The 15,209-nt window shown below is 28.5% G+C and overlaps 1 protein-coding gene across 1 annotated transcript; it reads left to right on the forward strand.

The window, feature by feature from the left end:
- Positions 1–8,808: 8,808 nt before the first annotated feature.
- On the forward strand, positions 8,809–10,625 carry LOC112792263 (non-specific lipid transfer protein GPI-anchored 31). Its single transcript, XM_025835434.3, has 3 exons — positions 8,809–9,391; positions 9,487–9,513; positions 10,195–10,625. Exons 1-3 carry the CDS (start codon positions 9,025–9,027, stop codon positions 10,389–10,391), a joined length of 591 nt encoding a protein of 196 aa, XP_025691219.1. The 5' UTR covers positions 8,809–9,024; the 3' UTR covers positions 10,392–10,625.
- Positions 10,626–15,209: the final 4,584 nt, after the last annotated feature.

Raw genomic sequence — 15,209 nt, forward strand, 5'->3', positions numbered from 1 at the left:
TTTTATCATTTTATTCATATTTAATGTTTTAATTTTGTTTCACACAAAATAAAATTATATATATATAACACAAAATTTTTTATCATTGTCATTGTATTTAATATTATAATTTTATTTCATATAAAATAAAATTTATTTAAATTTTAATATTATAATTTTATTTCACACAAAACAAAATTTATTTAAATTTTAATATTATATACATAATATATATTTAATATTATTTTTTTTAAGATTCTAATATATTTTTTTTCTGGATTTAGTACATGAATTTTCAACTTATTTTTATGTATTATATATTTTAATTCTAAAGTCCAATAACTTTTTTTTTGTACAGACATTTTATTTTTAATATTTATATACTATTTTTTTATTTTGAACTTCAGCCCAATATCTGAGATTTACAAAAAAAAAATCTAAAACTTGTAAAAAAATGATTAACCTGATTAACAGGTTACCTTTTTAAATCTAGACCATTTAAATAAAATATAATAAATAAAGAGTTCAGATTTAATAAATTCATAAGGTGTGCAGCACTCCATACTTAGCAAAGAGCATTTAAAGATGAGCTTTTTTAATTAAACAAAAAAATATCTTCATATCTACAAAAAACATATTAATTCTCCATAACTATACATAACACACTTCTCCAATTATCAGATTTTGATGTTGATTTTTAAAAGATTTGTTTAAAAAATATTTTTTATTCTCTAAATTCTCTAATTTTATATTAATTATATTTTTTGGCAATTTGATTAAAAAATAAATGCATACAAATTCAAAATAAATTTGTAAATAATAGCCTACAAATTCTTTTTGGAATTTTGTATGTATATTTTAAATAATTTTCCAACTGATTTAATAAAAATTATATTAAATGTGAGAATCGTTTGATACTTACAAAAAATGTTATATTTTGTCAAATTGAAATTATTTTAAATGATTAAAATGTTATTTCATTATTTCAAAGGTCATTTCATCAAAAAATAATTTTTTAGGAGGTCAAACTTGTTATTTATTCTTACTATAGAATATCATGCTTTTTTTAATAAAAAAATAAAAAATAGATATGAAATCTTCCATATTTAATTTTAGTTTAATTTTATTTTAAGTTTCACACAATATTACATAAGCATTTATGATACTATATATTATAAAAATTGATTTGACATTATGTGAAATTTATCATTTTAATATTTGGTCTTATTTCAATTTAACAAACGTTATAATATTTATATAATGGATTCAATAGATATACAAATAAAAAATAACAGCATTTTACTGATCTTTCTTTAAAATGATACGATCTTTCTTTAATAATATTAGTATCATTTTAAATATTGCATCTAATGTAAGAGATTTTCAATATTAGTTTTAGTTTTAATTTTATTTTAAGTCTTACAAGATTACATAAAAATATTTGTAAGACCATATGCGATAAATAATTATTTAAAATTAAAAGTAAAATTTACGCTCTAATGTTTAGTCTTTAAGTTTGTTAAAATTTTATATTATTTTTATTATTTTATCAACATAATTATATGAGTGTTAAATCTCTATTAATTCTCTATCAAAATGATATCATTTCTCTAAAATGAGATAGATTTCATTTCATCAATTAATTTTAATACAAGTTTCAGTTTTAAAATTTAATTCATTTTTTAAAAGTAACAAAAGTGATACTCTAAAGTTACTTCATTAGAGAGTTGTTCTTAAGTTTGGTCTTTAAAAACTTAAATATTGATAATTTATATTTTATATATATATATTTAATCTAATTTTTTTTAAAAAATAATTATATGAAGAAAAATTTATTTAATGGTATAACATTATTTAAATCGACATTGATGCTATTTAATTATAAAATTCTTCTAATCATAAAAATTTATTTATTTGATTATGTGTCGATACGTTAATTTTTCAAAAAAAAAAACGTAAATTAACAAAAAATAATTTAATTTGTATATAATGTTAGCCCAAAAACACTTATACACATATTTGATAATATATTATCAATCATGTTATTATTGTTATGTATAAAAAAATTAGTTATTTATACAAAATATATATTAAAATATAAAATATATAAATAAATTAAATATTTATAAATATATATATGATTATTATGTTTTATATATATATATATATATATATATATATCATTTTTTATATTGTCACATAATCAAATATTTGACCAAATTATCTGTTATTTTAAATATTATATGAATATAAATATTTAAACAAATAACAATTAATATATTAAAATTAAATTCTTGATAAATTAATTTCTAAAACGTAAATTGTCTCAAATATTTTTGGATTTATTTGGGTAAACTCTTAAAAATATATTTTTTGAGTAATTTTTTTAAAAAATTTTATAAAAAAATAAAAGTAATTTTATATTTAGATATCTCATGTAAAATTTTTTTTATCTATCAAATATATTTAGATATAATAATTTAAAAATATTTTATTTATTTATTTATTTTTTATGTGAAAAATATTCTTTTTTAAAAAAATATAAATTATTGTAGCTTCTCAAAAAAAATATTTTTTATTTTTTAATATTTTTTATTTTTATTACTAAAAATTTATCAAACATACTAAAAAATAAAATATACTTTTTATTAAAAAAAATTTATCAACCTCATAACGTTCAAACAAACACCTTATATACAAACAATATCTATATTAGTAGTGACATATACATTAAATATTACAAAACTATTAAACATATTTTTTAGACTAATTTGTTAGTATTTTATTTTGACATTTTAAAAATTAAATTGGTAATTCACGCCAAAAATAGTGAACCTTTTGGAATAAGCTAAAATCGTGTTTGATGAAATCTATTATGAACTACTCATTTTTTTTCTTTTGTGAAAAATGAAGATTTTGTTATGCATGTTAAGAAAGATAAAAATATGTCTATTGCATTAGTAAAAAAATTATACTTTTATAAAACCTAAAGATGCAATTATATATAACCAAAAAAGAAAAAAAAATTAGAATATTAGCTACTTCCTCATATTTTTTATACAATTGTTACTTATTAGGGTTATATAATACCATTCTTACTAGCCACAGTCATATATTATGTATTAGTAGTACTCATACATTAATAATCTCTCTTACATTAAGAGTGTATAAATTATATTTTTCTAGTTTACTACATATTTCTCTAAAATGACTTGATGAAAATGTCTTTATAAAGATATGAGCAAGTTATTTTCTTGATGAAATTGGCATGAATTTTAGGGAACCGTTTTAAATTTTTTCTCTAATATTGTGACAATAAATTTCAATGTGTTTCGTCCTTTCACGAAACACTAGGTTAACCGTAATATATCTAGTAGATTAGTTGTCACAAATTAGTGTCATAAGATCCGAGAACTTAATTTTAAAGTCATTCAACATATACATAAATCAAACTCCTTCACAAATTGTAAAAGTCATTGTTCAATACTCTACATCCGAAGATAATCGAGCAACTATTTGTTGTTTTATACTTTTTCATGACACCAAAAATCTTTTAAAAAGAAGCAATATCCGAACACTGATATTCGGATGTCCGGACATTACTCCAATCGAAATCTAAGAAAACATGAAGCGACAAGTCACGAACAGACTCAAAAAATAATTCTTTTTTCGAAACTTTTTTCAAACACTTCAATACATATAAAGCTGCTTTGAAGTGCTCATTTATGGAATAATTTAAAAATTGACTTAATTTGCTAACAGCAAAAATTATGTCAGCCTTGATATTAGTGAGGTGTGTCAACGTTTTAGTGAGTCTTTTATATGACTTAGCATTATTTAATAATGTTCTTGATGACTTTAAAAAATAAATTGAATAATTCGTAGATGTACTGACTAATTCTAAATCTAATAAACCATACTCTTTCATTTATGTTTGAAAATTTAGATTTTTTTATGGTAAAAAATGAAAGACAAGAAAGAAGGAATAGTGAGTCATCGCTACTGTGACTAGGGTTTACTAGTGTATGTCACCCACGGCACTATAAAAAAAGATAGATATGTAAAACGGTTAATTTTTTTTAGATGTGAGATGAATGATATATTTTTTTATTTTTTATGATATTTTTTAAGTTGATAGATTAATTGATAGATTAAATACTGATTTATCATTAATCAAAACTCTATTTTAAAATTTATTGTTGACTAATAAATTATTACATACACAAAACAAAAAATTAAAGATGAATGATATATTTTAACATAATAATTTTGAGTGTTTTTTAAAACGGTAAAAAGTATAGAAATCATTGAATTTGTTTTCTATATCTAATATCTCAAATTTTTTTAAAGGTCTAATTTCAAAACCGATTTTATATCTTAAAAATTGAAAGATTCGATTTCTATATCCCAAATTAAACGAAGCTATATTTAAAATTAATACCAACAATCTATAATTAAAAAAATACCATTTTTGACCCAATATAAAAAATAAAAAATTATTCAAACCTTAGTTTTCTTCCTTTACTCTTTCAGTGTAAATTTAGAATTCAATTAACAAATAACGACCACTACTGGCATCGGCTTCAAGAACCTTAAACTATTATTATAGAGACTCTGTTACAGTGTTACCTAACTTTAAAGGCATTCATATATCCGACCGAAAAAAGAAACAGAAAAAAAGCTACTACGTCTATAAATTCTTTGAGGGAAATAAATTAACAATCCGAAATGTGGTCCACAGTCTACGATTTACCCTCCACATTCCACCTAACAAAATTGGCGTTGTTTTCAAAATTAGGAAAAAAGATAGATAGGTCTCTGACTTTTTAAACTTTTGACAAATACATTCTTGACAAAATTTAAATATAAAAAAGTCCCTGATTTTAACAAACAGAGGACAATTTAGTTTTTCCGTCTATTTGCCTCTTATACACCTAACGAAACTGGCTGGCGCCTGGCGTGGCTGAAACGGTGTACAGGTGTCCGTTACGGTGCCACGTTGGAAGGAAAAAAAAGTTCGAAGGACAAATAAGTCATTGACCTCATTTTACAAATAAAGTTCGAAGGACAAATAGATCCTTGAGAATTTTTTTTTTCATTATACTTCTATTATGCTTCTATTATGAGAATTTAGTTTATAAAATTAGGCTAATTTTTTTTGTATGAAAAAAATATTGGTGTTTTTGTTGAAAATGGGAGAATGTGGTGTAATTATAGATGGGTGGATTTTTTTTGTGGGAAGTCAACACGTGGGGGCGTGGTGCAACACGTGGGGGGCGTGGTGAACACGTGGCATCATTCTGGCCAACACGTGGGGCGTGTTGAACACGTGGCAGCATCTTAGTCAACACGTGGGGGCGTGTTGAATAATTCCACAATACTGTAATACACTTCAAATGTCAATATTCAACAAAAACACCAATTTTCTTTCCATATTAAAAATAATTTCTGATAAAATTATGCTTGTATTTTAAAATCTAGTTAACTTGTTTTATTCTACAATTTAAATTATTTGTATTAAAATTGTAGAAATTGTGCTTGTTATGTTTCTACTCTTTTTCTTAAATTGCATTAGTTTAGTTTTAGTGCATTTGTGTATTATATTAGAATTTGTTAAATTGCATTAGTTCAGTTTTCATCATACCAGTGGCATTAGTTAGCATCAGTTCATTTATGCATCAAGTTAGCATTAGTTCATTTGTGCATCATTCATGTATTAAGTTAGCATTAGTGCATTTGTGTATTATATTAGAACTAGTATTTTTATGCATAATAACATTACGATAATATTTTTTTTTTAAATTATAGTTCACTTTGTTCTAACAGTATAAATTATGCATGACACAAAAGATTTATAAAATCAAACTACTTTTACAAAAAAGTCGTAAGTTGACAAAAGTTTCTGATTAAGAAGACCAAGATATCTGCAGATAAAAAATTAAATAATAAAATTTTTAGTTATTATTTTTATATGAAAAGTCTAATTTTTTATTAGTAATTAATTTTAACATTCGTTATCTAAAATTTAAAATAATTTAATGTGTATAATTTTACATTTAAAATATTTTATTGTAAAAAAATATCGAATGACATATTTTGATTTGTCAAATTACTAATATAAAATATAATTATATATAGAGTAAAAATAGTAGAGAGAAATATAAAAATGGAGAGAGGTAGATGAGAGAATTTAGGAAATGAGTTTATTAATTTTGAAAAAAAAATTCTCAATGACCTATTTGTCCTTCGAACTTTATTTGTAAAATGACGTCAAGGACTTATTTATCCTTCGAACTTTTTTCCCCTTCCAACGTGGCACCGTGACGGACACCTAGACACCGTTTCAACCACGTCAGTTCCGTTAGGTGTATGAGAGGTAAATAGACGAAAGGACTAAATTATCCTCCGTTTGTTAAAGTCACGAATTTTTTTATATTTAAATTTTGTCAAAAATATATTTATCAAAAAATTTAAAAAATCAGAGACCTATTTACCTTTTTCCCTCAAAATTATTATGGTCACCATATTCACCATTCGCCAAGATCACAGTCTATTCGAGTATCAATTTTTCGTGGCATTATTATGCCATTGTAGATAAGTTCATTTCAAAAGAGAAACATTGCAACAATAGAATATATTTGAATTTTGAGATGATATTAATTTCAATTGACCATGCAATAAATTTCTTAGCTAAGAAGAAAGAATAATTAATTAATACTCAAGTGATTCTTGCCTTATTAAAAAGATTGGGTTTAACTATCTTATATCGTAAGTTATATATTAAAATTATAAATTAAACATTTTTTATTATATTTATTATAAAAAATATTTTAAAAAATTAATTATTTTATTAATTTATATAATTTTATTAAATTTATAATTAAATATCTATTTTTTTAAATTAGATCTTATACTACTTTTAATTTTATAAATTAAATTTTTTTATATTAAAATCGTTAAAATTAATAAAATATTTTTTTTAAAAATATATAATAAAAAATTTAATTAAATATTTTTTAATTTGTAAAAAAATATTTTATTAATTCTAATACCTTTTATGATAAAAAATTTAATTATAAAATTAAAAAAATTTAATTATAAATTTAATAAAATCATTGAGACTAAGAGTATAACTATTTAACTTAGTAAAATTAATTTTTTTAATATCTTTTTTATAAAAAAAATCAAATACTACATCACTTCTATTAATTCGAGATTGAAACTTGGAAGCTCAAGTACATGACACGCGGCGAGTTCCACTTGATCTCTTCCCACATGGCACTTCCCTTCCTTTTCAATTTCAACAACCACACTCCACTCTCTCACTCTAAACTCTCTTTAATTGGACACCGTCACAAGTGATTATTACTTTGGTTAAGACTTAATTTAGTAAAATATTTTAAAAAAGTATTTATATTTTTTAAAATTATAAATTTTTTATTTTATGTTTGATAAATTAAAAAATTATATATTTATATTTGTAATTTTTAAAAAATTAAAGTATTCTTGAAAGTAATTAAAGTAGAGTTTTATAAAATTAAGTTTGTATTTTTTAAAATTTAAAAGTCTAATATAATTTTATATATTAACTAATTTTTAAATTTAATATTTAAATTTATATTTTTTATAATATTTTAAATTTTAAAAATTATTTTCTCAAATGTAATTATTACTACTTGTGTTTATTAAAAGTTATTTTTAATTTAATTTACCAAACATAAATGCTATACTTTTTAAAAATATATTTTTGAAAAAATGACAAATCAATCCCTAACTTTTTGGTTTGTGGACATTTAAGTTCCTATAGATTTAAAAATATATTTAAGTCTATGACCTCTTCAAAATTTAGACATATCGATCTTTGAGTTTAATTTGTCTAATTTTAAAAACTTCTGTATCAACCAAGTCAGATTTTTCTGTTGAGTCTAACAGACCCAAATGAACATGAAGGATCGATAAGTCTAAATTTTGAAAATGTTAAAGACTTAAATGAACATGAGAGATCGATAAGTCTAGATTTTAAAAAGATCAATGACTTAAATGTATTTTTAAATTCTCGAGTATCTAAATGTCTGTGGATCAAAAGTCAATGACATATTTGTCATTTTTCCTATATTTTTTAAAAGTTAGTTTTTATAACCTACTTTTAAAAAGTAAAAGTTTTACCAAATTAAGCCGAATATTTTTTGTTAATTAAAATTTAATTTAGATAAATAATTTATTTTTTTTTTGAAAAAATAGACTATAAATAAATTATTTTATATTTAATTTTAATTCTAAAAATATTTATTTTAAAATAAATGATAAAAAATTTTTATTATAAAAGAACTCATTTTTAAAAATTTTTCTATAAATATTTAAATAATATTTAAAAAATTACAATTTAATTTTAAAAATTATACCAAACATTAATATTATATTTTTTTATAAATTAAAAATCAAAAAAATTACTAATGAAATTATCCAAATTCTAGACTGATCCTAAGTCCAACCAAAATGATCTAATATTAACAAAATTTGATTATGCATAGTATTATTCCAAGTTTTTGTTTAATTTAGTTTAACTTAATTCATAAAAAAATTTAAATATATAGCACTACTAGTCTACTCTTATACTTTATACAAATAAAAATACATAAAATTAAGGTTTAGTTAGTTTATCTTACTTTAAAATTTAAAATTTAAAATTTAAAATTTAAAATAAAAAAAATAATTTTTTAAAAAAATTGAGTGAAGAATTGGTTTACTAATATTATTCTTAATCAAATAAATAAATAATTTGGGTACTATAGAAAAAGACTTGTTGATAATAAAAAAACAAATTCTCCTTTCATATACTGTAATCAAAATTGATGTAAATTAAAAATGAAATAATAAAAAAAGAACAAAATCGTTTTTTCCAGCTCAACAAAAAAAATCTGAGTGTTCTCTCTACTTATTTAAACTTACCCACCCAACTCTCTCACCTTCACAAACTCCATTCCAAATTCCAAAACTTCCAACTCCTTCTATCTATCTTCTCACACTTTCCTCTCCATCGCAAAAATGGCATCACACTCACCAACCCGTTTCCGTTTCTCTCTCATTGTTCTCTGTGCAGTCTTCATCTTGGGAGCTAACGGAGCCTCACCGTCCCACTCGCACAACGCTGCCCCAGCCCCCGCCGTGGATTGCTCCTCCCTGGTTCTAACCATGGCGGATTGCTTGTCCTTCGTCACCAATGGCAGCACCACCACCAAGCCGGAAGGTAACTGCTGCTCCGGCCTCAAATCGGTTCTGAAAACGGCGCCTCAGTGTCTGTGTGAAGCCTTCAAGAGCAGCGCTCAGTTCGGCGTCGTTCTCAATGTCACCAAGGCCCTCGCTCTCCCCGCTGCATGCAAAGTCTCCGCCCCTTCCGCTTCCAACTGTGGATGTCAGTCAAATTATAACTTCCTTCTTCCTGTTTTCCAATCTTCTCTCAGATAAAGTTTTCATTTTTATGTGACTTTTTTTGTTTATTTTTTGCAGTGTCTGAAACACCTGCCGCCGCTCCTGGTATGTTTCTTTCTCACTTATAATCGATTTTTAATTTTTAGATTCTTAGTAGTATTTTATCAAATATGGATTTGTGGGATTTAATTGAAATTTGATTCGATTTGTAAACTGAAAACAAGTTTGGGAGGGGTCACATGCTTAGACATATATAAGAGGAGCCATACCTGATTTTGTAGTTTTGTTGTTTTGTTATTGTTAATTTTTCACGGACTGTGGATAATGGAAAATTAAACATGATAGTTTTTTTTTTTTTTTTTTCATTCTATATGCTCTACATGCGTTCTGATTTTTGGGTACCTAATACAATTGGAACTATCTACCAATTAAAAACAGAGAGAGAGAGACAGAGAGATAAATTGTTAATAATTTACAGAGTCGTAGGACATTCAGGGCTTTGTCTATGATTTTCTTGCTGTTTTCTTTTTCATTTGACTATGGTGAAGAATCCGGAATGTAATTTTGTATATATTATAGTTTGCAGAAAATATGAATGAAAAATGTCGGTGATCTTCTAGGCACACAAGAGATGTTACATTTTTTATATCAGAAGCTGTAACTCATTCTATTATAATCTTATGCATGTTGAGTAAATTAAATATGGTTTTCATTCTGAGGTTTGGAGTTGGGACATTCTTGGTGTTTCTAAGTTGTGTTTGTTATTTTTGTTTTATCTCTTTGTAGGGCTCTCTCCACAATCTCCTGCAGTATCTCCATCACCTGGTTCTTCTGCAGCTCCAGCTAGTTCAACCCTCACTCCAAGTGAGACATCATCTCCAACACCAGCACCATCAGCTGGAAGCTCAGCATCATCACTCTTCCCAATTTCAGCTGGATCCTTGTTTCTTTGCATCTTGCTAGCAGCATTCTCAGGCTTTTAAGCTTCCCATATAATAAGATTTCCATTCTGAGAGTAGAGAGATGATGATGACATGAGGCCATGAGGGACTATTTTTATGTTACATATTTGATGTTCTATTCTACCATCGGAGGTTTTCTAATTCTGTGTGACTTAAGAGTAGATATAATTCATTCTGGGAGTGACTTGAGCCTATGACCTTGTTTTGAGGTTGTATTGTACTCTCTTTTTATATATATAAATTTATTTATCATAATGAGTAGTCATAGTATTATCATTGCTGTATATGTTGGTTGTAATTTACTAATTATTATTTAAATGGGTGTGAATTGGTTTTATTGTGATGGTGACAAATGCATATCTGCACATGTGCCCAAGTCAATGAGGGAAGACAAGTTATGGTCTTCATGACATGCTGGCTCCTAAACATAGTGCAATCCATTTACGAACATGACAAACAAAATTAATATAAATTTGACTTCAGATGAACTCTACCAGTTAGTTCTAAACCTTACCGTTTGTAATATGGGTCCAAGTGCTGCAAATATTATGTTGTTATACTTAATTTATATAGAACCTTACATTGTTTGATCTAATTTAACACTATATGCTGGTTAGTAACTTCATTGTGACCAAATTATTGTTACCCCGTAAAACTGTTCTTTACCATAAACCATATACAATGTTCTCGGGTGGCCCTATATACTTTTCGGCGCATGCTAAAAAATGCAAACCAGAATTGGTGGGGGCAAGTGGCATCATCTTGTAGCCAAGCATGCACCGTCATGAATCCATAAACAAATTTTCAGTTATTAAATAATGAAAAGCATCAACAACAACGACATAGGGGTATTGATTTCTTCTTGATCTCTTATTGAACTTTACATAAAGAAGCTCTCCCAATAACAAAGTCACAACTATAGTCCTTTTCCCCCCAACTACTGTTATATCATACATGTTATGGCATATTGTGACAATTGGCTTCGTGTCTTCCACACTTTCTGCTACCCCTTTTTCTTTCTTTCTAGGCCAACAATATGGGGTACCCTTTCTTTTTATGATATTAGGTCATTCATGGCATCTATAAGATGCTGCTCCAAAGGGCCACTGGACCTTAATTTTATCATATTCTAGATTTGGTATAAGTTCCCCATGTGCTTTGCTATGTACTCTTTGTTTGACAATTATATCATTTTGGAAAAAACTTATCATCACTATTGAGAAAGAAAAAAAAGACAGTAGCTATTCTCTAATGCTAGTATTTGTGCTTGTAGAATAAATTCACTCTATCCCTATACAATTAGATATATACTCTTCAAAGCAATTTTTAAGCAGTTCAATGGCCAATTCATGCAATTTTACTCAAGCTATTGGGTAAGGTATGGAGTAAATTTAAATAAAGTTTACATCTTATTTAATAGCAGATAAAATTTAAGCTGACTTAATATCTCATATCTTATATATACTTGTAACGTTTTTTCTTGTTTAAATTGTAGTATGCAACTCTAATTGAAATAAACGAGGGAGGAGTGAGTGGTGAGAGTTGGGTGGAGTGTCCGAGGGTAGAATAGGGTGAGGCTTTCCTGATTAAGGAGATTACCGGGGAGAGTGCGGGGAGGACTGCATCAAGTGATAAGGAGGAGTTCCAACAGGGTAGTTTTAGGGTGGCTCCGAAGGTTTCATTCCGTGAATACGTGGTCGGTTCCTCTAAATCCTTGGAGCTCACTAGGGTTGATGCCTTAGATGGGGATTCAATAGCAGTTGTTACGGGGAAACAAGGTGACCCAAAGCCTCCAAAGGTCAAGTTTTCTGAAAAGACTAGAAACGCTCTATCTAAATCCTACAAGGAGGCCATCGTGATTAAGGTCCTTGGGAAGCATTTCAGTGATATGGCTTTGGTGCATAAAACTGAAAAGTGTATAGAGGCTTAAAGGAGGCTATGAATTCTTGGACATTGTTTTTGACTTCTTAGTCAAATTCAATATCAAGGAGGACAAGGAGAATGTGTTATTAGGGGATCCATGGATGATGTTAGGACATTACATTGCGGTTAAGTCATGGACTCTGAATTTTGAACCATGTGAAGCATCGTTTGGGGACACAATGATTTGGATACGGAATTGTAGGGTTGAGCATATGATATTATCAGGAAAAGGCTATGATGCGGATTGCTTCGGCTATAGGCAAACCCGTCAAAGTGGATCTCGCAACCAAGTCGGTAGAGAGAGGCAAGTTTGTTAGGGCTTGTGTGAATCTGGAGCTGCCAGTTGTTCGGCGAGTGGTTATCGACGACTTTGAATATAGTGTGGAGTATAAATGTATGTCATTGATATGTGAGAAGTGTAATTATTTCAGGCATATAGCAGGAGAATGTAGCACACCCATGGTTTCTTTGGTGGTTGTGGATGTACAAGCAGGACCAATTGTTCATGAGACCCGTCTGGTGAACTAGAATCAGCAGATTTTTAAATTTGGAATTGCACCCATTAATACAGTGGCAGTAGCATGTTCTACAAAAAAGATGCAGGCAACTACGTTGCACGGGAAAGAAAAAATGAAAGAGTCGTTGGACAGAGAAGGGGGCTGGACCAAAGTTGTTGGAAGGGATAGAAGAAAATTGGGCCAGAAAGCTAAGGACCAAGCGGTGGCTAAAGGCTTTACCCCCTTTTTGGATACTAGTTGAGCCAGGTGGGTGGTCCGAAAGAGGGGAGAGAGACTCACAAGAAAGTTGGGTTGAATAGCAGGTTGCCTTCCTTTTCTCACCAAACTCCATCAAAGTCAAGGAGAAAGCTCAACGGCGTGTCTGAAGCTGGGTCTCCGACTACCCCTACGCTCAAGAATGGCCACAAGACATGCAGACCAGCATCGCTGCAAATCACGCTCGTGCACCAAGATAGTGACGGTGTGCCAAAACAACAACAGCAAGATAACACGCCGACGATAGCTTCTATTGCAGTGGGGAGCGTTCCTGAGCAGTCATTTGTGCCGAAAAGGCAAGGAACACGAGAGGTTACTGGTCCTTCATTGGTTCATTAAGGGTCCGCTGCTGAGGTTGGTTCCATTTATGCCTATTTATTTTATGGATCGTTTAGATATGAATTTCATATCTTGGAACATTAGAGGGGCTTCTAACAAAATGGTTCGAGTGCATTGCAAAGAGTTAGTTCGTAAATTTAGTCCAATTTTTTTTTATTTTATATGAAACTCATGCCTTTTGAACGAATGAAACTCTTTTAGAGTAAACTTGGTTATCATGATGTTAGAATTGTGGAGGCTAGAGGTCACCGTGAAAAATTCTGGGTGTTCTGCTCTAGTTCTATGCTGACTGTCAAAATGGTGGATATGGCTGACCAACGTATTAGTTTTGAAATCTCTGTGGGCAGTGTTTCTAGTACTTATAGTGCTATATATGCTACTCCACATGTTTACAGGCAAATGGGTCTGTGGAATGATTTGATCGGGATTTCAAATATGATTCAGGGTCTCTGGATTGTGTTAGGGGACTTTAATGAGATTATGATGCATAATGAACTTAGAGAGGGTGCTTTCAGTCAGGCCAAGATGGAGGTTTTTGCGAAAATTCTGTCAAACTGCCATTTGTTTGACATATGAGCTATTGAAAGAATTTTTGCTTGGTATAGGAAGGTTAGAGGGGGTTTGCAGATTGCGAACAAACTGGATAGAGCTGCTGTTAATCAGGAATGGCGATTGTTGTTTCTTGAGGCTTATAATGAGGTTTTGGCGCATCTTCATTCTGATCACGGTCCTTTGCTCGTCAGATGTACATCGGCTATGAAAGTTAAGAGGGATTTGAGACCATTTAGATTCCAAGCTGCTTGGATGACTTATCCGCTTTTTAGCAATGTTGTTCCCGCATCTTGGAATAAAGGGTCTCCTGATGTTGTTAAAAGTTTGATCGAGGTGTAGAATGATGCTATTCTTTTTAATAAAAAAATCTTTGCTAATGTGTTTGTTAAAAAGAAGGAGTTTGAGAGGCAATTGAATGATGTTCAAATTTCTCTTGAAAGTATAGAGGATCCGGAGTTGAGGAAAAAAGAACAAAGTATTCATGATAAGCTAATACTATCCTTCTTCAAGCAGAGCTTATGTGGTATAGAAATCGAGAGAGCAGTGGGTTCGGTGTGGTGACAAGAACACTAAGATTTTTCACTTGCAAATGATCATCAGGCGAAAAACAAAACGATTCATGGATTGTTTCCGAAAGATGGAACTTGGGCTACTGAGCCGCAGGAGCTAGAGAAAAAACGAACTCCTTCTTCCAAAAGTTCTTTTTGACAAGAGAGAATATTGATCTAAATGCTATAGGAGAATTTCCCAGTCCTTTCCTTAATAATGAGGTCTATAAAAAATTGGTTGAACCGGTGGCATTGGAAGAGGTGAAAAGAGTTGTAATGACCATAAATTGTTTCAAAGTTGCAGGACCAGATGGTTTTCAGGCCCTATTTTATAAGGAGGTTTGGAATTCTTTGAGCTATGATGTATGGGGTTTAGTCAAGAGAGCCTTTGAGGGAGAGATTCTAAATGTTACAATTTTCGAGACATACATTGTTCTGATTCCTAAAGTTGAAGCTCCTACTTCCTTAAGAGATTTTCATCCCATCAGTTTATGTAATGTTCTTTATAAAATCATTATGAAAGTGCTGGTGAACAGGGTTAGACCCTTTCTTTCGAAGATCATTGACCCGCTTCAGGGTGATTTTATTTCAGAAAGAAGTACTACGAAAAACATCATCATTGTGCAGGAAATTATGAGTTTCTTGAAGAACACTAAGTCTAGAAAAAGGACTGTGGCCTTTAAGATTGATTTGGAGAAGGCGTA

This window comes from Arachis hypogaea, chromosome 13 (assembly GCF_003086295.3).
Source record: "Arachis hypogaea cultivar Tifrunner chromosome 13, arahy.Tifrunner.gnm2.J5K5, whole genome shotgun sequence".
Classification (NCBI taxonomy): domain Eukaryota; kingdom Viridiplantae; phylum Streptophyta; class Magnoliopsida; order Fabales; family Fabaceae; genus Arachis; species Arachis hypogaea.

What these genes read in the sequence shown, in the direction of transcription:
- LOC112792263 (XM_025835434.3), top strand. Translation starts at nt 9,025, where the DNA reads ATGGCATCACACTCACCAACCCGTTTCCGTTTCTCTCTCATTGTTCTC. An exon ending in TTCCGCTTCCAACTGTGGAT is followed by an intron (nt 9,392 to 9,486) that starts GTCAGTCAAATT and finishes TATTTTTTGCAG; the next exon opens with TGTCTGAAACACCTGCCGCC. An exon ending in AACACCTGCCGCCGCTCCTG is followed by an intron (nt 9,514 to 10,194) that starts GTATGTTTCTTT and finishes ATCTCTTTGTAG; the next exon opens with GGCTCTCTCCACAATCTCCT.